Raw genomic sequence first — 24,524 nt, 5'->3', positions numbered from 1 at the left:
TCCACTTGTGAGAATTAAGACAACGGGAACCATACGTTAAATATAATTTACAAAATCTTAGTACAAAATAGGACCCCCGCCCCCGTCCCCCCACCATTATATTTTGTTTAATCTGGAAACGGGAATCTACTGGAATGCCTTTGAATACTTTAACTCCTGTAGTCCTGGTTAGCAAATTTTAATTTAAGGGATAAGTGAGCCATTTTGATTATCTTTAAAACTTAAAGTCAACTTTGATATTGTTGTAGAATAAAACAGTTTAAATTTAGTAAGTGATTTTGAGAGGTTGATAGAATATAAAGGAAATATCAAAACATTATTTTTATTTTACAATAGTTTCAAAGAAATAAAATCAGTTTTGAGTACTTAATGATTCTCTATTAAAATTGATTAAGATTCTGTGTGTAAGCAGAAACTAATATCTAGTTCAGTTTTTGTCACATACATTCCTGATCTTTTTCAAATAGCCACTAAAAGCATGAGTGAAAATTTTTCTGGCTCTAATTTATTTATGTTTATTTTGGTGAAACGTTAATAGAAAAGTAGCATTTGGTTTGCCATTTTAAAAAAATGTTTTTTAGTTGTTAGTGAACCTTTATTTTATTTGGTGCTGAGAATTGAACCCAGTGTCTCACACACATACTAGGCAAGTGTACTACCACTGAGTCACAGTCCCAGCCCACTGTATTTGCCTTTGAAAGAAGTAGGGAGAGAATTGTAGATATTCAAAGTGACAAACCCAGATTACCTAAGTGAAAATTAAATTCCTTCCAAAAAATTCTTAAGAATCTATAAACATACTGTTAGAGTAGTAAAGAGTGTACTAGATGTGTAAAAATCAGTTGGATTTCTATGTATCAGCAATGAATGGTCCAAAAATTATGTTATAAGAACAATTCCATTTATAGTGGTGTCAAGAAGAATAGAATACTTAGACATTAATCTAGCCAATGAGGTTAAGTCCTGTGTGCTAAAAACTGCAAAACAGTGCTAGGTAAGTAGAAAGACAGTCTATTTTATTAAATGAAATACTAAATATTATTAAGATGTCAGTATTACACCAAACAACCTGTGAAACTCAGTGCAGTTTCTATCAAAATTCTAATGTTTTCGATTAAAATGATGGGAAAAGTTTTTTTCTAAAATTAATATGGAATTGTAGGGTCCCTGAATAGCCACAAAACTTGTAGAAAAGAAAAAAGTTGGGGCTGGTACTGTGGCTCAGTAGTAGCGCACTTGCCTGGCGTGTGTGAGGCACTGAGTTTAATTCTCAGCACTATATATAAATAAATAAAATAAAAGTCTATCAACAACTAAAAAAAAAAAAACAAAGAACAAAGTTGGAGGACTCAGAAGTTTTAAAACTTACAGCTACAGTGATTAAAACAGTTATCTGGCATACGGATAGACATGAGTCCAAAAATAAACCCAGTGAATGCAGTCAGCTGGTTCGTAAAAAACGGGGCTAAGACCTGCACCTCAGATAGAGCATTAATCTCCAGGATATATAAAGAACTCAAAATATTTAACACCAGAAAACCCCCAAATAATAATAAATGGGCAAAGGAACTGAACAGGCACTTCACAGAAGAAATTTGATCGGCCAACAAATACATGAAAAAATATTCATTATCTCTAGCAATTAGAGAAATGCAGATTAAAACTATACTGAGATTCCACTCACTCCCACCAGAATGGCAATTATCAAGAATACAAGTAACAATGAATGTTGATGAGGATGTGGGGAAAGGGTACACCCATACATTGCTGGTGGGACTGCAAATTGGTGCAACCACTCTGGAAAGCAGTATGGAGATTTCTCAGAAAAGTAGGAATGGAACCAAGATTTGACCCAGTTATCCACTCCTTCGTCTCTACCCAAAGAACTTAAAATCAGCATACTACAGTGGTGTAGCCACATCAATGTTTATAGCAGCTCAATTCACAATAGCTAAGCTGTAGAACCAACCAAGGTGCCCCTCAACAGATGAATGGATAAAGAAAATGTGGTATATACTCATGAATGGACTATTACTTGGCCATAAAGAAGAATGAAATTATGGCATTTGCTGGTAAATGGATGGAATTGGAGACTCTCATGCCAAGTGAAATAAGCCAATCCCCCAAAACCAAAGGCCAAATGTTCTGTCTGATATGTGGATGCTAACACAGAACAAGGAATATAGAAGTTCAGTGGATTAGACAAAGGGGAATGAAGGGAAGGGAAGGAAGATAGGAATTGGAAAGAAACAATGAATCAGACATACCTTTCCTATGTTTATATATAAATAGGCCATAGTGAAACTCCACATCACATACAGCCATCAGAATGGGATCCTAGACTGGGTTGTAGCTCAGTGGTTGAGCACTTGCCTCACATGCTTGTGGCACTGGGTTTGATCCTCAGCACTATATAAAAATAAATAAATAAACAAAGATATTATGTCCACGTACAACTAAATAAATAAAAGAAGTAAAGAAAAAAAGAAAGAAAGAATGGGATCCTAATTAGAATAAGTTATACTCCATGTATGTATAATATGTCAAAATACACTTCACTGTCATGAACAAATTGAGAAAAAAAAACTTTTTTTTAAAAAAGGAGGTGAGCTAAGACCATTTAATGGGGAAAGAATAGTTTTTTTATCACACAGTGTTGAGACAACTGGGTATCCACGTGCAAAGAATGTTTTTGGGTCCTTTCTTCATACCACGTGCAAAAATTAACTCAAAATGGATCATAGATCTAAATATAAGAGTGAAAACCTTAAAACACCTACAAGGATAAATCTTCATGATCTTGGACTTGGCAGTGATTTCTTAGATATAACATCAAAAATACAAGTAATAAAGAAAAAATAGATAATTTGAACTACATCAAAATAAAAACGAGCATTGAGGACACTAAAAAAAAAGATAGTGCACAGAATGGGAGAAAATATTTGCAAATCACATCTCTAAGAAGAGCCCAGTGTCCAGAAATATATAAAGAATTCTTCCAACTCAACAATAAAAAGACAAATAGCTTGATTTAAAAATGGGTAAAAGATTTGTTAGATCTCTCTCGAAAGACATTCCAGTGACCAACAGACACAAAAAGATCTTAACAGAATTTGTTATTATGGAAGTGCAAATTAAAACCATTTCACACCCATCTGGATGGCACTAACGAAGATGCAAGTGATCAACGAGTGTTAGTGGACACAGCGGAGCTGAAACCTCACGTGTTGCTGGTGGGTGTCAGGTGGCACACTGCTGTGGAGGAGTTGGTGGTTCCCCAGTAAGGGATGAAGGGTTGCCACGTACCCATTAGTTTTACCCTCGGGTGTATACTTGAAAGAATTGCCAACACCAACCCCAGTGATAGAGAGCTTGCCTAGCACGTGTGAGGCCCTGGGTTTCATCCCCAGCACTGCACACCCACACATGCAAAAGAATTGCAAATGGGTGTAAAAACTTGTACACAGATGTTCATAGCAACACTGTTCTTAATACTAGACAAGGTGGAAACGGCTCAGGCATCCATCAGCTGATGAAGGGATAAAGAAAAAATGTGGTCTACCCATATGTTAGAGTATAATTCAGACATAGACAGGAATGAAGTTATCACACATGATCTAACACAGGGGAACCTTGAAAGCATGCCAAGTGAAAGGCCAGACCCAGGGCGCATGCTGTGGGGTCCATTCATGTTGAGATGTCCAGAAAAGGCACATGGATAGAGACAGAGTCTAGTGGTGGCCCGGGCAGGGCAGGGTATTGGGCACTGCATGGGTGGGTGCAGGGTTCCTGTGGAGTGGGGAAAATATTATGCAGCTAGATAATTGTTACAGCAAACAGTACTGTGAATGTGCTAAATGTCAGTAATGATACTTTTTAGGATAATTAATTACTGCAATTAAAAAATGAAAAAGCCTGTCTAAATTCTACAAAGGAAACAATTCAGAAGGAATTAGTATAAATCAGTATAGTAATAACTAAAAGTATGCTGATTTATGAAGTTATCAGTAAACAATTATGGGAAAAAAGTGGAAAAGTACATTTTAGAAAGATATCAGCAGTAAATTTAAAATTACAAACGTTTTCTCATTTAATCTGCAGGTAATTATAAAGTTGATTGAAATAACTCCTTAGGTGCTAATTAATGAGGTTTGGCTCATTGTATTTGAGCAGGGAAAGGAGAAAAGTGTGTAGAAGCGATCTTTTAATTTAAAATAATTTTTCATCAAGAGATCTCTATTAGGAAAAGGTTCTCTGTGTCCTGGGCAGGAGGTCTGTGTGGTGATGGTTGAATGGAGGAGGACTGAGACTCTGCCAGGTGCTAACCTGGGTGCCGGGTATGGAGCGATTCAAAGCCACTTCTCTGTTAGAGTTTCCTTGGTGAAATGTAAATAGTGATGTGTTGTCATGTGCTGGGAAAGGCTCTGGCCAGAGGCATGGACAGAGCTCACACTGCCACAGGCACCAGGTGTCCTGTGGCCAGGAGCACTAGGAGACACCCCAGGACCAGCCGCCCACACCTGAATGACAGGAGCTCATGTTAAAGAACAGAGCTGTCCCTTCACTTTCAGAATCCTGCATTTCTCCATTTCCTTTGATCGTGAAATCTTATTTTTTTCAACATATGTTGGTGTCCATGGTATTAGCTTTCCGTGAACAGACCTGGGAAATGCTGTTTCACAGCGAGTTATTCTGCAAGGAGAGCTGAGGGTTCTGCATGGGAAAGAGGCACAAAAGGAGTGGCTTTCTTTCTAAGCAGATGAGAGTTCTGACAAACATGAGAGGATGCAGGGAGAAGCACAGAAATCTTGATGAGGTCTGTGCAGGAGTTCCTTGATGGAGGAGTCCTTCTAACAGCGTGTCAGTAGTCTTTTGGGGTAGCGTTCATATAAAAATTGGCCAAGATTGGCAGTTGTCAAAGTCCATTGGGATTTAATAATTCATTATTGTGAGGAAAATTATCAGAAGAAAATTTTTCTTGATCAGAGGTCAATTCGTCTGTTGAATATAATATGCTCTTAAGATTTGACCTGTGAGCAGGTGTTGCTTATGGTTAGGACAAACTTAATTTTTACCAGACTGATGATAATAATTTGACCTTGATCTCAGTTTATTTATTTGTAGCTGGAGACTTAATTTGAGAAACATGACTCTTATCTGGTAAATTATAGGGTCCAGTTGAGACTTGGGAAACTTGGACATCATGGCAGTAACCTGAAAGCCTCTCCACACCATGTGCGCTGACGGTAACTTCACTCTTTTGTAGGCATGATTTTCAATGAACGTGATCAGGAGCTGAGAGACTTGGGCTATCAGAAACACGCCTTTAATATGCTCATTAGCAACCGCCTGGGCTACCGCAGAGATGTGCCGGACACCAGGGATGCCGCGTACGTCCGTCCCACTTCCTTTCTGCTCGTGGAATTTGGTGATGGTGCTTTTAGTGCTGGTCTGAGTCAGAAGGGTGGTGGGCTTGGGCTTTCCACTTCTATTATCCTGGAAGCCCTGTGGTCTGAGGTTTGCTGACAAGGTCCTGGAGCTTTCTGTGTCCTGAAATTTCCTTACATGAGAAGGAGGAAGGGGCTGCAGATGAAATAACCTGAACCTAAGCTCATTTTAAATGTTTATTTTTTTGGAGTTATGGCAAAAGGAAATTAGAGTCGGTAAGGAATTTTTCACTTATAGTCTTTACAGTTTCATTTTTTTCTTTGAAAGGCTTTTTCATTCCACTGTCAGACATTTGTTGAGGCTTTCTGTTTGCTAAGTACTATTAGGCCCTGGAAATCAGAAGTATTAAGACGTAATCTCTGGATTCCCAGGGCTTGGGGTCCAGCAGGGGAGGCAGAGGAGTGAGCAGGGCAACGCAACAGCACATGGGGAGGGGCTGAGGTGGGAAGCAGGGAAGTGGGGACCCGGTGCCTGGGCAGGTCAGGCTTCATGGAGGTCAGAGGCCTTTCCATGTGAAGGAACAGCTGGTGGAGATGCTCAGGACGCTCAAGTCTTACAAGGTTGCCAGGACTGACCCAAAGCCCTCGGGCTCTGCGGGAGAAGAGCAGAGGCCGGCTGACCCGCAGGACTGCCATGTGGATGCCGTGGAGGGAATCAGCACTCTGGATTGCAGGCTTCCTAGTCTGTCGTCACAGCCACCTTACTCTTATCCAGTAGTGCTCACTTGCAAACTCTTCTGTTGTCTTGAGACACTGTGGGCTTGTCATCAAACCTTTTGGTAATATTGAGCAAAAAATAACCAGTTTCAAATGTTTTCCTTTGATGTTTCTTGTTAGGGTCTGTAAACAAGTCAGGATGGCGCCTGGCATTTTGCCAGGGGGAGTGGTTTGTGAAGTAACGCCAGCGAGCCATTAAGTGTGGAGATTCCTTATTGGTTGACTGCTGTATCTAGTTTATGTTAATGGACTGAGACAACAAACTGTAATCTACAACAAATTGTAACTCGGTATCTTTGCTAACGGTGTCATTGCTGGTATAATTTTTCCAAGGGCTTCTTGCATGGAGCCATCAATTGGCTTGGTATTGTGCGTTTTGTATCCTCCCCTTCTGCTTGTAGCAGATTATTTATGGTGTTTCTGTAAAAACCACTATGGTCGTTATTTAAATTAAACAAAAGGGGGAAATGTTAGGGTCTGTAAACAAGTCAGGATGGCACCTGGCATTTTGTGAAGAAACGTCAGCGAGCCATTAAGTGTGGAGATTCCTTATTGGTTGACTGCTGTATCTAGTTTATGTTAATTAAGATAAGCTGTGTGGAATGTATATATACCCCTCCTGTCCTACAATAAACGGCTCCCACTCCTGCTGTATCAATGTACACAAGTTGTTCATCGCCCTGCCCCCCGTTATTTTGCTGCAGCTGGACTGCGGCAGTTTCTATTTCCTTTTGAAAGTTCTCTGAGGAGAAGTTGAACATAGCTCAAGTGTTCGTTAAACATTGATTTTAGCAGAAATAACTCATATTATGTAATTTCTCTATCACACACACAAAAAACCACCTTGAAGTTTTACAACTATTTAACAGTAATGAAGATACTAGGTATCAGGGAGAAATTATTAACAAAATATAAAACATTTGAAGGAAAGAGCATAGTGTTTCCTTTTGTGCTTTTGAAAAAATATAATAATGTAAGAAAAAGGCCAAACAAGGGGATAATGACCAAGGGAATTATCCCTGTTTAGTGAATAATGACCTGGGGTTTTTAAATAAATGTCAGGTTTTCTCTTCTTTATGTTTACAGATGTAAAAAAAAGTCTTACCCAGTCGACCTGCCAGTTGCTAGTGTTGTCATCTGTTTCTACAATGAAGCTTTCTCTGCCCTGCTGCGGACAGTGCACAGCGTGGTGGACCGCACGCCCGCACACCTTCTACATGAGGTCATCCTTGTGGACGACAACAGTGACTTCGGTAGGTGCCACTGTGCCAGGTCCTGGGCACCGAGGCTGTGACTCACGCAGGTCACTGAACACACGCTGGGTACAGCTTCTACACATGCAGTCGCAGCTGAGCCGAGATGCCTGTCCATTGCTGTAGGTTCATTCTGAAGATATGCCTTATTTTTGTAAGCTGTTTATAAACTGTGACCTGAATTTGGCCCTTGAAATTTTTCCCTTGGCTGAGTTTTAAAGAAATATTTGTAGATTTAAGTTTTGTTTATCCCTCATCAGTTTCTTCACTGGTTACATTGTACAAAATTTTAGTAAGATGAGGAAAGCAGGAATGATAAAATGTGTGTATTTTAGCCACATGCAGATTCCTGTGACCCCTGCTGCAGTGGAGGTCTGTACTGTTCCCTCAGCAGGTGGCCTCACTTGTGCTGCCCCCTGGCAACCACTCTTCTCTGATTTTGTCATTTTGAAAATGTTAGTAAAAGAAATCATTCAGTCCTTGTGAGATTGTCATTTTTCACTGGGCATAGTGCTTTGACCGGTCAGTTGTCCCAGACCCAGGTGGATTGCACTGAGAGCTCTGCGATGACCTCTGCCTGCCAGTACATTATGGTGCCCTGCGCACTGTCCACACCTGTCTTTAATTCACTGTGCACCAGTAGGTAGAAGGCTGTCGACTCATGCAGTGCCCAGCTACTCTGATAACCACCAAGGACTCAGCACCATGTGATTTCCATATACCAACACTGATACCCAAAGGACCAACATTCTCAAACCTTGGAAAATATCGGAACTTCAGAGTAGAAAATTTGGAAAGGTTATTGGAAATCAAAACTTTAGTGGCACTTGCCTGTAATTCCAGCAGCTCGGGAGGCTGAGGCAAGAGGATCACAAGTTCAAAGCCAACCTCAGCAACTTAGGCCCTAAGCAGCTTAGTGAGACCCTGCCTCAAAATAAAAAAAATTATAAAGAGCTAGGGATGTGGCTCAGTGGTTAAGCACCTCTGGGTTTAATCCCCAGTTCCAAGAAGGAAGGAAATAAAAATTTACTTTAATAAATGAGTGATTCTAAGTCTGGACCAAGGGGATTTGCTAAAGACTAACTGCTGGAATTTATGGTTGATGTTTTTGTTTGGTTTGGTTTGTTTCTGAGTTGGGGTTTGCTATGCTGCCTAGGCTGACCTGGAACTCCTGGGTCAAGCAGTCCTCTTAGCTTCAGCCTCCCAGGTAGCAGGACTGGCACTTAAACACTATGCCAGCTTGATTTGTCTTTTTTTTTTTTTAAGTATTTTTGATTTTTATTTTGTGGTAGTTTTATCTTAAAAAAATATCGTGATAATTTACAGTTATTTGTGTACTAACCATCTGTGAAAAATATTACTGCTTATTATCTTTTCTGATTTTTGACATTATTATGAAATTGAAGATGTGCACACCCTGGAATTCAATAGTGCCCTACAAAGGAAGACACTAAAATATATAACCAAGGTCATATTTGTATGTGCGATTTCATGTTATTGGTAGGGGAAATAGAAGTGGCTTCTTAACTTTCTAAGGGAAGTCGGATTCGGTTGCCCAGAGCAGACCCCAGCCTGGTTCTTTTTTCACTATGGCTGCTGGACTCCAGGCCTTGCTCTTATAGAGATTGCTCTCCCATGGACAACAGGGCCTGCAGGGAGTGACTCCTCCTGCCCTTCATTTTCTTTTCTTCCTATAGGAGAAGCTAGGTATTCTTTCAAAATAGAAGATTCTGTAGTTTTGCTCAAAAATTTGTTGTTGTGGATTTTGGCACATACCAGCTCCAACTTTAGAAAAGCTATAAAATGCTTTTGTGTGTGTCTCATACAGTTTGAATAATTATGGAACTCTTTATTTTCAGATGATTTAAAAGGAGAATTAGATGAGTATGTACAAAAATACCTCCCTGGAAAAATTAAAGTCATAAGAAATACAAAGCGTGAGGGATTGATTCGAGGACGGATGATTGGTGCAGCGCAGGCCACAGGTACAGCTGCCCCTATGTCTTCTCCCTGGTGTCCGGTGCTGATGCTGAGGGTGGGTCCTCAGAGCCTCCCCACGGCTTGAGTGAGTGCTGCTGGCTGGAGGCGAGGCTGACAGCTTAGAAAGGCCTTTTCGTAGCTCTGACTCTGCTTTTCCAGAGCACAGAGGGCGGAGAGGGAGCTCTGGAATACTTGTTGGGATGGTGTTACATTGGCCCTTCTTGCTCATTACTGTCCCTCAGCTAGGCTTTACATCTTACTATGTAAGCAAAAATGTCCAAACCAAAATGTAACCAATACAAAACTTAGAGCACACAAACCCAGCTGTTTCGCTTGCATTAGGCTCCTAGCTCTTAGAGTGGGGTGCGTGCCTTTGAAGCCATGAGTGGGGATCTCGGATCTCAGTTGGTAGGTTAGGGTTGGGCTTCACAGCTGTTAAAGGGGTTAAATCCTCCCTGTTAATCATTATGATTCCGTTGAGGGGGATGTCTCCATTGTTTCTAATAGCTCTTTAAATTCTCATTCACCATCTCTAGCTGTCCACTCTAAAAAGAAAGGGCAGGTGTCAACTGGGGACTCCTGTAGAGAAGGCATCTACAGGAGTCCAGCTCAGCTGCCCCAACCCTTGCGGTGTCTTTGCTGTGCTGGGTTGAGCTCGGGCTTCCCTATGCCAGGGTTGTGCTTTGCTTCCTGTGGTCACCAAAAAGTGTGTGGGGCTGGTGTTCCTGATGTTCCTTTGTGGTCCTGATTAAAGAATTAGAGATGTGATGTTGCAGAGAGTTTGTGGACATGGAGAGGGGACTCAGAAGTGGTGTGAGCTCGCTGAAGGCTCTGCTCTGCACACCCAGCCGCTGGCACCTGCCCTGCCTGCTCCAGCTGCAGCCACTGTCATTCCTGCTCTACAACCTCTAACTTGAGGCAGTTAGCGGACAGAGATCCTGCTCATGTCCCCTGGATTTCTAGATGAGGACTGCTGTTCTGGCTGTGCGGTTACTGAAGGCAGCAAGGTACAGCAGTGGCTGGGTGTTGTCGGACCTTGCTGTCTGAACTCCTTAAGTTACACACGTTTACTGTTGTGTATTTTTTTCAGATGAAAAGTTATTTAGGGGGTTGGGGCTGTGGCTCATTGGTAGAGCACTTGCCTCGCGTGTGTGAGGCACTCAACACCATGTAAAAAGAAACAAAATAAAGGTATATAAAAAAAGTTATTTAGGTGTTTTTTTTGTGGTACTAGGGATTGAACCCAGGGGCACTTAACCACTGAGCATATGCCCAGCCCCTTTTTTATATTTTATTAGAGACAGGGTCTTGCTGAGTCTTGCTAAGGTCTTGCTAAGTTGCTGAGGCTGGTTTTGAGCTCACGATCCTCCTGCCTCAGTCTCCTGAGTCTCTGGAATTACAGGTGTGCGCCACCTTCACTGGGATTTCAGGATTTCTTTTTTCCCCATTATGATCTGGTGGTCATATATAGTTTTCAGATATGGAAGCTAGTTTGGAGGAAGTTATTGTGGCAGGTTCATTGTGATCTGGGGTAATTTTACTTCCTCTAGTTAAATGGAGTTAATTGGAAGAAGTAACACTTCCAGAATTAAGAAAAGCTATGAATACACTTCTGCTCAAAGAAACCTTGATTGAATTGGTCTCATTTCACATTTAATGCACATGCTGAGCATTTGTCTTTCTGCATTCGGCGGCAGCCAAGAGCTGTGTGCCATCTTGAATCCTCGTTAAGGTTGTTTGCAAATATCGATCTAACGTGACTGATTCACTGTCATCTTAGAAAACTTTCTTGCCTGAGGTATTTCTTTTATCATTGAAATTGGATTCACCTCGTGCTTTTAGGTAACTCATGTAAAATCTATATCAGAGGTTTCATAGATGCACACTTAGAGTAATAATGCTCCCTGATGAGAGTTTATTTTCCCAAGTGCTCAGAGTAACTATGATGATGTCAAAGAAATTTGGAATTATCAAGAACAGAAGTCCTCATTCTTGCTCACATTTATCAGAGGAATTAAAAATGCAAGATAAAATTTTTATGAATAATATTTTGCAAACTAGAAGGAAGATGTATTGTGTTGGCTGATGAGAGCCACTAAAGCTGAGAGAGTTGGGGAAGTTAGAAATGTAGGAAATGGAAGAGTGGAATGTGGGAAAGGCAGGGCCATGGGAGGCACGGAGGGTGCGCCTTAGCTGGTGGCATCTGGCCAGGAGCAGTGCTGCTCTCATTAGGGAGAGAATCGCCACACACTAACAATTAGTGATGCTTCCAAGTCCCCAGCTGAGAAGCAGTGTGTTCCCTATACTGTTTAACCGAGGCAGGCAATCTATTTGAGTATGTACTAAATTTAGAAGTATTTTGATTAAAGTAGTTGTAATGAAAAAAGCCACACACAGCAGGCCACTGTGTACCAAAACATCTTGACTCACTCGGTCTGACCCTTGGAAGAATTTAATTGTCCCTGTGAGACTTTGTCCTTTTCCCGAGTAGATGCCTCATTGTCTAGAAGCTTCTTGGGTTGTGCAGATGACAGCAGAATGCTCTGGGCAGAGTGCTCTCTTGTTCCCAGCTGGCAAAGTAAAGAGTACCAGCTTCTTGTTCGTCCCCTGTACTGGCTGGTGGCAACCGCACAGCAAGGTGGGAAGCAGTTCTTCTGAACTCTGCCCTTTGCCCCCTCAGGAGAAGTGCTTGTGTTCCTGGACAGCCACTGTGAAGTGAATGTGATGTGGCTGCAGCCCTTGCTGGCAGTCATCCATGGGGACCCGCATACCGTGGTGTGCCCAGTGATTGACATCATCAGCGCCGACACGCTTGCCTACAGCTCGTCTCCAGTGGTGCGTGGAGGGTTCAACTGGGGCCTGCATTTCAAGTGGGACCTGGTCCCCCTTGCTGAGCTGGGTGGGGCAGATGGAGCCACTGCACCAATAAGGTAAGACTTTGCTTTCATGTTTTAAAAAGTCTCAGTATTTCCTTGGAAAAGAAAAATACGTTAAAAATCATTCCTGCTCATTTGTAGGGGGGAAGTGTTGACTTCATTTGTCCACTAAACATTTCTTTGAATTTTTTGTGCTCTGCCAAGTCTTAAAGAGAGATTTGCAAATAACTTTATAGTTAAAGCTTTAAGGTTTTATGAGAGAGGCAGATGGATGCGGCAGTATCCTTGGGTCACTGTTGCACGAGGCACCTTGGAATACTTGGTGTCCTGTATCATGTTGTCAAAGTACGCAATTTATTGCATCGGTCTCGCATCGGTCACTAACTTGTCTTCAGTTCTTTGCTACATGTTGAGTATCTCTTCTCTAAAATGCTGGGACCAGAAGTATTTTGGATTTTTGTTGGATTTTGGAATATTTGCATATACATGATGAGTTATCTTGGGGATGGGACCCAAGTATAAACATGAAATTTATGTTTCATATACATATACTTTATACATATAGCCTGGAGTGGTCTTAGTGTACCTAACCTGTCGCACAAAGTCAGGTGTGGAATTTTCCACTTGTGGCTTCATGTTGGTGCTCAAAATGTTTGATTTTGGAGCATTTCTGTTTTTGGATTAGGGATGTGCAACTTATAATAAGAATAATGCTGTGCTAAAGAACATCAGTATACCAGCCTTTTCTTTAATCAGGCTTTCAAAAGATGGATTCTTAACTGGTACAAATACTGATCCTAGTGTATTAATTATTTCAGTGTCATCCATAGTATGTGTTATAAATTTGCTCTCATGTTATTTTTCCTGTCCTATTTTTATTTAAAATTTTTATGTAGATTTTATAGAACTTTAAAGTCCTTGGTCATTGTCTTTTTTAAAAACATATATTGCAAAAATTAACATACTTATAGATGAAAAGTACAAGCTGCAGTTCACGCACCTTGACAGTGGTTATGTCATGACACTCTGTAAGTAAGTGCCACTTCTGAACAGGACCCAGAGGCCCCTCCAGGCCGCCCTGGTCCCAGCCTGACAACACAGGTGTTGTTCCCCGGCTGTGACATGTGCTTGCTCTCCGCATTAGTGGCACTTCAGGGAGGAGTCTTTACACAGAATAGTTTTGCCTGCTCTTGCTCTTTATATAAACGCCCACTCGGTTCATTATTTAATTTCACTTTGTTTGTTCAACATTGTTTTGAAATCTTTCCGTGTGTGGTACACGGCTGCAGGTGACTCATTTTCACTACTGGGTAGTGGTCTGGGAGTCCAGCATGACATTTATGCAGTTCACTGTGTGTTGGTGGAACACTTGGTTGTTCTCTGTTTGTGGTGTTCTTAGCTTTATAAGCAGAGCTGTTAGCCTTCTCATTTATGATGTCTAGTGAGGTGAGTTTGCACGCCTCTCCTCAACTTTGGTAGATGATCTACTGCAGATCCTTTCTCAGCAGATCAGGTGTCCAGAGTGCCCCCGATGGTCTTGCAGCCCTGGTCCGTGTGCATCTGAACCACTGAGGGGACAACGATAGGTCTGTGCCTGGTTCCAAGGCTCTGATGTGATCTCCCAGCAGAGTGGGTCCTGTCTCTGCTGTGCTTTCTGGTGGGCCTGCTGCCCCTCCTCCTAGAGGGAGGGGCATCCCTGAGGAGAGCACAGCTCTGGTCTCCAAGTGCTGGTCGTTCTGTGCACTCACCCCCGGGACGCAGCGAGGCTCCCAGGGGGTGGACGCCTTTGTTTCTCCTCCCTCCTCTGGACCTGGTCCTCTTCAGAAGCTTTACTCAACATGCAGTTGAGTAAAGTCGTCTTTTTTTTTTCCCTAAACTTTTTTGTTGCCAAGAAGTACCCCAGACTTTGTTGCATGTATTCTCATTCTTAGTTTCAGTAGCTAGTTAAATCTCTTCACCTGTTTCACCAACTTTGGAGATATTTTTATTGCTTAAATTTTAGTATTTTTAATCAGAAACACACATTTGTTCCTAGATGAGGAAGTGGAGACCTTTGGGGGAGGGTCAGGCTGTCTTCTGCCCTTTCCTCCTGTTCTTCCTCTCCAAGGCAGGTTGTGGGCCATCTCTGCTCTTGGCCTTGTTTCTTATTTCTTGGACGCCAGATGATAGGCACCATCCTCTTTTCAGGATTAAGCAACTTTAGACTCTGTGGACATGAAGCATGAAGACTGCTCAGGACATTGGTCCCTGTCCTCGGTCCCCTGGGCTGTAGTGTGGTCAAGCCTGGTTGCCCTGTCAGTGCCACCATGGTCTTGTGTCTAGATTGGCCCTATGCAAGGGCATACAGTGGATCTTGTTCCCTTTGTTTTTAGATCAGTGTGAAAGCTCTGTCTTTTAAGACCCTAGTTGTGCCGTTCGCTTTGTCTGTTTCTGTCTCTTGCTTGCCTTTATTTGGACTGAGTTCAGATGTTTGTGTTCTGTTTCCGGCTGCCACCCATTACTAGAAGGCACATATTCTTACTGTTTTTTAGTGGTCACCCTGGACATTTTGTGTGTGTGTGTGTATGGGGAGGGTTGACCGTAGATTGAACCCAGGGACACTTGACAGTGAACTACATCTCCTACCCTTTTTAGTTTTTGAGACAGGGTCTCATTAATTGCTGAGGCTGGCTTGAAACTTCCTGCCTCAGCCTCCCAAATAGCTGGGCTTATAGGTGTGCACCACCTCACCTGGCCAGTGTATATTTTTGATTTGTCAAAGTTTAATATAAATTGGCACTTTCCTCAAACATTTCCAGGGTCTTAGAATGTTCATACTCTAGTTCCTCCCTCCTGAGGTATATGCTGTTGATGAGATGCATGTACTTTAAGCTCCGCAGGATGTTTTTGTGTACTCAGCATTTATGTTGTTTTGTGCACATTATTTCCCCCTTTATGTTACCTGCTCCTTCAGCATCTTCATGCTAAAGAGTGGTCTTCAGTTATTTCCTTATTATTTCTTAGTTTTTACTTTTCTGAAAATGTCCAGTTTCACTGTTGTTTTTTATTTTTTGGATATTGGGGATTTATAACCCGGGGCACTTTCACCCCTGAGATATTTCCCCAACCTTTTAAAATTTTGAGACAGGGTCTTGCTAAGTTGCTGAGGTTGACCTTGAACTTAATTATTCATCTGCCTCAGCCTCCCTAGCCACCTAGAGTATAGGTGTGTTCCTTTAAAAAATATTTGTACTCAATATACAGATGTAGTTGGCTGTTTTTCAGGATGCAAGAACCTTCTGGCTTTATTTTTATTTATTTATTTTTTAATACTTATTTTTTAGTTTTTTAGACGGACACAATATCTTTATTTTATTTTTATGTGGTGCTGAGGATTGAACCCAGTGCTTCACGCATGCCAGGTGAGTGTGCGACCACTTGAGCCACGTCTCAAGCCCAAGAATTGGTTTTTAGATTAGGATAACTATGACTTCCTCTTTGATTGTATCCAGTTCTCTGCAGACTTTCATTCTTTTGTCCTTGAACATATCGAGCAGTTACTTTGAAGTCTCTACTTGATAACTTCATCTTTGAAAACCCTGCTTGTCTGTTTCTATGGTAGGTTGTTTCTCTTGTTTTCCTTCATGTTGTTTTTATCTTCCTCGTTGCCTGGTTATTTGCTGTTTTGTTTTTGCTTAGGGCCAGACATTGGGTCACTAAAACCCATGATCCCCTGGATTCAGTTTGAGGAGTGAGATGTCCGGAAGTTGGGCCTGAGCCTTACAGAGGCTGCCTGCTTCTGCTTCCTCATTCCAGCACAGGCTTCTCAGCCTCTTGCCCTCGATAGGACCCCAGGGTCCTTTGCTGTGTGTTAGGATAGGTAGCAGAATGCCAGTAGCAGCCCCTCCACACCACCCATATGCCAAGTCATGACAGCTAAGAATGCTCCTATTGTTAATTGTCCATTGAGGCAACGAAGTTGTCCCAGTTGAGAGCCACTGGTGACACATTTGGTCCTGCTCAAGGGACCAAGGCTTGGGAAGTCTCTGGTGGACCTTGGAGTCATTTTTATCCCAGTGGCTCTGTCTGGTGGAGGAAATCATGATTGATTCCAGATAGAATCCTGTCAGACATGGGATAATGAGAAGGGACTCTTGACACTTACAAAAATAGCTTTCATGTGCAACACTGAGCACGTCACTAGCAATCTAGAAAATCCTCTTTTGTGGCCCAGCTCATTCCCTGATGGTAGGTTGAGTTAATGGTTAATCTGTTTGTTTCAGAGCTACACTGAATTTTTAAAAACAGAAATGGCAGGTGAGGTAATGGCATGTCCCTGTGTAACTGTACAGAGTTGGTACAGGAATTCTCTTTTCCTCCTAGGTCACCTACCATGGCGGGGGGACTGTTTGCCATGAACAGACAGTACTTCAATGAGCTTGGACAGTACGACAGTGGCATGGATATCTGGGGAGGAGAAAATTTGGAAATATCATTTCGGGTAATTTTGATTTTGTTTGTGTTCGATTACTAACTGTGGTGTGAAACGTTGTTGTTGTTGTACGTCTGTTTTCTGTAAGTGCTCCTTGGCTTTCTTCACGGACACAGTCCTGAGTTAGGGCTGCTTTACCAGAGCCTGTGATATGGACAGGATCTGTTCAGAGATGGAGAAGCGCTCGGAAGGCCTTTGTCCTCAGAGTGTGGCAGGTGTGGCTGTAGAGGGCTGGGTGTGGCCTGGGGACTGGAGTTCCACTCTTCAGCAGCTTGTATGTCACTGCTGCTGCCAGGCACATGTGGTGGGGGGGTCCTGTCCCTTCTGGAGGTTCGAGGCTCCCATCTCACTGTGTCCGTAGCTGGACCTGCCATCACCTCTAGCTGGAGTCCTCCCACCTGAGGGGCAATTCCACATTCTCTTCTGAAAGGGCACGGTGTGGCTGGGTCTGTGGCCTGGGGGACCTTGTGGTAAGACTGTTGTGGGGACAGGAAGGGGGATGGAGGGAAAACTGAGGCCTCCCATCTCTTGGTGCAGTCAGCAGAGCCCTGGAGGATAAACCACTGTATGGACGAGTGCGTCATTTTGTATTTTTGCAGATATATTGACTGCATGTTTTTAAAGAGTTTTTTCCTCCATAATTTTAAAATTTTAAGATTAAAGGCAAAGGCATATAGGTTATCATTAGTTGCAACTTATTTTTTTTTAAAATAGTAACTAAATAATTCACATAATCAAGGGCAAAATTTAGACCAGAACTAAGGTCTTTTGACTCTTAATTCATAGGATTTCTTTTAAAACATGTATGTTTATAATAAAGTACCTAAGAAGTTGGAAGACCAGTTAATCAGCATTCCTGGTCCCTAAGTTTCTGAGATCAAGTTCTTTGACCTGGTAAAAGCAGCAAAGTCTGGTGAGCATCTTTCATATACAGCAAAAATAATATTACATTGCTTTAGCGTTTTTAGTACACTTTTAGTGCATTTTAGAAAGGTGTGATTTTTAAAATGTCCCTCTGATTTTTTTCTTTGAATATTTCTATTAAGATGAAGCATCTTGCAAAGTTATAGACCTATTTAATGAAGATGTATTGTATGAACACTCGTACAGTGGTTCTGCAGCACTGAGCAGCGTTTAACGCACACTTTGCTTCTGGCCAGATCTGGATGTGTGGCGGTAAGCTCTTCATCATCCCTTGCTCCAGAGTAGGACACATTTTCCGAAAAAGGCGGCCCTATGGGTCTCCTGAAGGCCAGGACACCATGACACACAACTCTCTGCGGCTGGCACACGTCTGGCTGGACGAGTACAAGGTGAGGCCTGAGGGCATGGTGGGAGCCCAGGGCAGGGGTACTGCGTGGGCAGGGGCTTCTCTCCTCGCCTAGCACCGCCTCGTCCCCAAGTCTTCTCTTCACTCTTTTACTCAGTGTCGGATCTCACCTCCTCTGAATCGAACAGTGGCTGTGCTGTCAGAGGCAGTGCCGTGCCTGCCTGGGTTAGTTCTGGTCCCCCTGGACTGCCAGAGTTGGCTGTGGGTCTCATGCTTTCCTCGTTAGGCTCCGCCCACCTGGGATTCCTTTCCGATTTTTCTTCTGTCTCACCCAACTTTTGGTATTTTCTTTGTGATATTTTTGAATGTGTTCACATATCAATTTTGGAGCATTTTTTATCTCCTCAGAAGCTAGCACCCTGCCCCTCATCTGTCACTCCCTTTGTCACCAGGCATGACTTTGTAGTTAACCCGTCTTTCTCGGACATTTCACACAAATGAAGCTGTCTGTGATGTGTTTTCTCTCTGCCTTTTACTGGGCCTTAACGTTTTCAGATTCATCCACGTTGTACCACGTATTAGTATTTTGTCCCTTTTTATTGAATAACATTCAATAAAAAAGGACAAAATACTAATATTCTGTTGTGTAAATATACCACATAGTACTTTTCCATTCATTCAGCTGAAAGACATTGAGGTTGTTTCTATTTTTGACAGTTATGAAAAATGCTGCTGTGAATGTGTACATTTTCACTCTTTTATTGAGCACCTACTGTGTGCCAGACTCTCTCAGGCACAGGGATAAAAGGTGAATAAGGGAGTGTGAGTGATTTCCAACACGGAGATGAATGCAGGTGGAGGCAGTGTTTGGGAGCAGAAGCAGGGACCCTGAGCAGCTCCTCAGTATTGCTTGCTCCTCTCTTCTCCTCTGCCAGACTGTGAGCTCCTTGAGATTCAACTTTGTGCTCATTTGGAGCCATCTTTACCTGACAGATCCCACAGTGTGATCTGCCGGGTCAAAGCCATTTGCCTGGTCAGATTGGTACAGCCTTTGTCATGCTTGCCATGTTGGCGTGGCACTGATGGCGAGAAGCACAGGGATAAAATGGCAGGTGCCCGAGAATCAATCAGATGTTGGCACCAACTCATACTCAGAAATGAAAACAAAAACCCAGGGACGTGGGAGAAGAGGTACATTCCTGCATCGTTGGTGGGACTGCAAATTAGTACGACCACTTTGGAAAGCAGAATGGTGAGTCCTCAAAAGACTAGGGTAAATACATGTGGTGGTGCCATTCCTAAAGAACTCAAGTCGGCACACTATGGTGATACATGGGGCAGTTCACTATAGCTTAGTGCCCATCAGCAGATGAATAGATCAAAAAATGTGGCACATGTACACAAGAGTTTCACTCAGCCATAAAGAGGAATGAGATTATGGTATTCGCCAATAAGTGGATGGAACTGGAGACTATTGTGCTAAGTGAAATAAGCCACATTTTCTCTCATATGTGCAAGGTAAAATTAAGGAGGAAAGGGAGAGGGCAGATCCCACAAAAAGGGAAGATGAGTAGAGTGGGGGAGGGAGGAGGGATGGGAAAAGGGAGGAAATGCAGAATTAACTTGATAAAATCACACTGTGAACCTATGTGACTATGCCACAGTGAATTTTTTTTTTTTTTATTGGTACCGGGGACTGAACCTAGGGGTGATCAACTACTGAGCCACATCCCTAGCGTTTTTTAAAAAATATATTTTATTTAGAGACAAGGCTTCACTAAGTTGCCGGGCTAGCATTGAACTTACAGTCCTACTGCCTCAGCCTCCTGAGCTATTCTATAAAGTATTCTATAAAGTACCAATTTTAAAAAAGCAGAAGGACCACCAGTTAAAGAGAAGGAACCTGGGAGGGAAGGAGGAGAAGGAAAGAGGAGGCTCTGGGGTGGACATGGTGCAGATTATATTCAAGGCATGTGTTACTGGCACACAAACTTGTATACCTATAAAGCATTTCACAGAAAAAGCCAGTTTAATTTAAGAATGTCATTCATGAAATAGTAAAAAATCTCAGCACGTCCTAGTAAATGTGCGTGCCTGTGCGGAAAGCACTCCTGCTGCAGGCTGGACAGTGCAGCGTGTGGGAGGGAGCCTGCTGTCCTGATCCGCATCTCCCCTGTTCCCAGGACGCCTGACCGCGTGGTGGTTCAGACCTCTGGTGTTTGACAAAGACACTTTCTCAAAAATGAACCAGATCAGTGATATTTATGAATTTAAATATTGTACAGTTAAATTTTGGAAGAACTGCATAACTCAGTGGGCCAGTCAGTATTTTCCAATTGACTAAAGGCATCATGGTATAAACTCTTTCATGAGTAAAAGAGCCAGAAAGTTTTAATGCAAAAGTATGAAAATCTCAACAGTATTTTGTTCTACATTATAATTAAACTTTTTCCTTTTTTTGTACTAGGAATTGAACTCAGGAACTATTACTGAACTGTTTCTCCAGCCCTTTTTATTTTATTATTATTTGGAGTTAGGTCCTTGCCGGTTGCTGAGGCTGGCTTTCAACTTACCGTCCTCCTAACCCAGCCTCCTGAATTGCTGAGATTACAGGCATGTGCCACCGCACCATTTTAAAATGAAAAATAAGCTGGGTGGATGGCACATGCCTGTAATCTTGCTAAGTTGCATACATGGCTGGCCTTGAACTTGAGATCCTTCTGCCTCAGCCTCCCAGTAGCTGGGAGCATATGTACCATACCCAGCTATAATTACACTTAAGATAATTACTACACCAAACTCAGTAACTTTCTAAACAGCTACTTGGTGCCCATTTTCCCCTTGTTTTCTACAATATTTTCATGAGGTTGTATTTTTCAAAAATTTTTGCAAAAAACAAAGCAAATGCCACTGTTCTCACTAAAGTTTGATTTGAAAATGGTTTATTTTAATGAATAAATATTTTTATATTTGCTTTAAATAATCAATAGTATAGCCCATGCAAACAACTTCCTTGAGGGGTCTTCAGTAGCTTTTAAAAATATTGAATCCTAAGACCACAGAACTTGAGAACTACTCTCAGGCTTAACCTGTTTCATGGATGCAGAGATGTACCATTTACACGTTTTGCCGTTTCTGAAATTGGGACAGCATATCTTACAGTTTAAGGTATGTCCTTTTTTTTTTTTTTCAAATGGTGTGAAAATTTCCATTGGTAACATCTGGCAACATCAAGAAAACGCTGGAATGAAAAATTCAAACCTCAAATATAATTGTCTGATACTTATTTTAACAAACAAAGTTCCATTCTTTTTCTTTTTCTAATTCAGGAGCAGTATTTCTCCTTAAGGCCTGATCTGAAGACCAAAAGCTATGGAAATATCAGTGAGCGGGTTGAGCTGAGGAAGAGGCTGGGCTGTCAGTCGTTCAGGTGGTACTTGGATCATGTCTACCCAGAGATGCAGATACCTGGGCCCAACGCCAGGCCCCAGCAGCCCATTTTCATCAACAGAGGACCCAAGCGGCCCCGGGTCCTGCAGCGTGGCAGGGTGAGGCGGCCGTCTTTGGCAGGTGCTTCACTAGAGGTGTGACCCCTTCCCGCTTCCTCGCAAGAGCCTAGCTGTCGCCAGGTCCTTCCCTGCTGCCTGAGGGAGGCTCACTTCCAGGCAGGCAGCGCCCACAGCTGTGGGGAAAGGCACTGTGGGTCAGTAGATGCCTGAAGAAAACAGGAGCAGAGTGGCTCTGGGGACCGCCTTGGATGGAGTGAAGGTGGCACAGAGTGGGCTTTTCACACCCGATGTCCCAAGCAGTCCTCCATCAACATTCCCCCTTTCGGTACCAGGGATTGAACCCAGGGGCGCTTAATTTCTGAGCTACATCCCCAGCCCTTTTTATTTTGAGACCAGGTCTCGCTCAGTTGATGAGGCTGACTTTGAACTTGCAGCCCTCTTGTCTCAGCCTCGTGAGCCGCTGGGATTACAGAAGAAATGGGATTAACTCCATTTCTTAATCATACTTAAATTTTAGGGGTCTTCTCTTAAAATTGAACTGTTTTCCTGAATCGTTTCTTAGAACTGGCTTTCTGGCTAGCACCGTGGCATACACATAGAATCCCAGCTCCTTGGGAGGGAATCAGATGCGATTTAGGGCCATCCTGGGCAGCACAGCAAGGCCCTGTCTCAAGGCTGGGGACATAGCTCAGTAGCCCTGAGTTTGATCCCCAGTCCTGCCAAACAAAACAACAATAAAACCAAACCTGGCATTTTGAGAGTGATGGGTGGACGCTGCCATTTCCCATTTTTCCCTTTGACACTGCTGACGTGCTGCCGGGCTGGCGTCCTTCAGGGCCAGGCCTAGCACTGTCCCCCTTTGGGTTCTATTTGATGAACCCGGTCGGAAGCTCATGAGGTGGGAGGACGACGGGTGCCCCCGACCGCAGGTGCAATCTCCTCGGGCAGCCTCCGGTGCTCACCTGTAGTCAGCAGGGACGGTCCAGTTAATGGGGTCTTTTTGTGCCTTGGTGCTTATTTCCTTGGTCTCATTTTGGAACTTCAGGGTGGAGATGGTGTGTACTTCCCTGCCCCCACAGAGGTGAGCTCGTCCATGGAGAGATTCCCCCGTGCCACTGTCCATGCTGAGACTGCTAATGGCCTGGACACTCATGCTTGGGACTCAGTTCCCGGACCTCCTGGGCAGGCACCTTGATGACGTCTGTCCTGTATGCCGAGTTGTCACAGCGCTCTCCTCTCTTACAGCTCTACCACTTCCAGACCAATAAATGTCTGGTGGCCCAGGGCCGCCCCAGCCAGAAGGGCAGCCTGGTCGTGCTGAAGGCCTGTGACTACCGGGACCCGACGCAGGTGAGTGAGGCCTCCGAGGAAGGCAGTGCTGGGAGGTGGGCTCGGGCCCAGGACCGCGGTGCCTGAGGTTCTGATCTCAGTCACACTTTCCACTGGGAGTGGCCCTAGAGAGCACTGCAGACACCACTGCTGTCATCCTCCTGTGTCCTCCGCGCACTGTCCTGGCCACATGGGGCTGTTCGGTTTGGCACTCCGATGTCAGAGGGATGTGTTTGGTCATTTCCATGTCTAGTGGTGCCTTGGTGTCATGCAAGAATGAAAAATAGACCACTCGGCCTTCTGGTAATGGTGAATGTACTCTTACCTAAGGTGATGAGCATTTTTGGACCATTCCTGGTAGGAGAGGTGGCAGTATTGTAGACACTGCTAGAATGGGGACAGGTCCCGGTGGGCTGAGATGCTGAAGTTATTCTAGGTGGAGAAGGAGTTTACTGTCCTAATCCTGTAGCCACATGTGGCTGTTAAATAAAACGAATGTCTGGTCCCTCAGTCAGTCACATTTCAGGAGGTCAGGGGACAAAGAGGCCGTGAAACATTAGCTTTCTGGAATGTTCTGTTTCTCCACAGAGTCTCCCCTTCAGATGGAGGCTTCACACGTCCCTTTTTACAGGTAGAAGCAGCCATGAGTCAAACAGGCTGAATGGAGGGAGGTGCTCGCCTTCTGAAGGTCCTGCTGGTGCCTGCGGGAAGGCTCCTCCCTGCACTTCCTGTTCCAGCCCCTGCCCCAGCAGATGAGACGGTTGACAATAGGTGTCCATGGTTCTACCCACACAGGGCACACTGGCAGCTCCTTGGCCCCTCTTTTTTTTTTTAGTTTTAGGTGGACACAATATCTTAGTTTTATTTATATGTGGTGCTGAGGATCGAGCCCAGTGCCTCACGCATGCCAGGCGAGTGCTCTATCTCTGAGCTACAGCCCCAGCCATCCTTGGCCCCTCTTAAGCCCCACATAGTCTGTGAATTAAGAGAATTAGATAATTGTGAGATTTATGATTGTGTGATCAAGTCAACCAAATTCAAGCACCACTCAGGGTCCTCCCAGCATGGCACCGTCAGCTCTGCGTTGTTGGAACACAGCGCCTGAGAAAGGAGTGGTCTAGTTCGTTCAGTGTTGGAGGTTCCTGTCCCTGAGTGGTGACAAGGGTCGTAAGAGATAAGCCCTCGCCTCACAGCGGGTGCCCTGGGTACAGTTTCCACCGAGTCCTATTAGCACCAAGCTGAGGACCGCTCCTTCACCACACGGGCCTCAGGTGAGCACGGCCGGTCCCTCACACTCTGCTTCCGTGTGGGTCTAGCACATGAATAAGTCTGTCTGTTTTCTTCCACGAACACGAGAAGCGTTTTCCAGCTCTGATTTCCAGTGTTCCCGATTTCCTCTCTAGATCTGGATTTACAATGAAGAGCACGAGTTGGTTTTAAATAACCTCCTTTGTCTAGACATGTCCGAGACCCGCTCCTCAGACCCGCCTCGGCTCATGAAGTGCCACGGTTCGGGTGGATCCCAGCAGTGGACCTTTGGGGTGAGTGCATGAGAAGGGTGGCCAATGAGCACTCGACCCGGGGATGCTTTTAATCACTCGTTTATGTTCCACGGCTCCGTTGGGCTCTCCTATCTTTACTATGTTCAGTAAAACAAACAATTCCCGTTGCC

The 24,524-nt window shown here is 43.6% G+C and overlaps 1 protein-coding gene across 7 annotated transcripts in view; it reads left to right on the top strand.

Moving 5' to 3' along the window:
• Window positions 1–24,524, top strand: part of Galnt11 (polypeptide N-acetylgalactosaminyltransferase 11) — a 44,394-nt gene that overhangs the window by 19,310 nt on the left and 560 nt on the right. For 3 of the 7 annotated variants that reach the window (XM_027943307.3, XM_071610708.1, XM_027943308.2), the window contains exons 3-11: window positions 5,267–5,390; window positions 7,251–7,417; window positions 9,277–9,402; window positions 12,078–12,327; window positions 16,636–16,753; window positions 17,905–18,057; window positions 21,344–21,562; window positions 22,769–22,873; window positions 24,256–24,393. In XM_027943307.3, coding sequence (XP_027799108.2) covers window positions 5,267–5,390; window positions 7,251–7,417; window positions 9,277–9,402; window positions 12,078–12,327; window positions 16,636–16,753; window positions 17,905–18,057; window positions 21,344–21,562; window positions 22,769–22,873; window positions 24,256–24,393 — 1,400 coding nt within the window. The other 4 variants (XR_003583838.2, XM_027943309.2, XM_027943310.2 and 1 more) reach the window with 4 other exon arrangements.

This window comes from Marmota flaviventris, chromosome 1, assembly GCF_047511675.1.
Source record: "Marmota flaviventris isolate mMarFla1 chromosome 1, mMarFla1.hap1, whole genome shotgun sequence".
In the NCBI taxonomy this organism is placed as follows: domain Eukaryota; kingdom Metazoa; phylum Chordata; class Mammalia; order Rodentia; family Sciuridae; genus Marmota; species Marmota flaviventris.
This window is presented reverse-complemented; position numbering and strand designations above follow the sequence as displayed.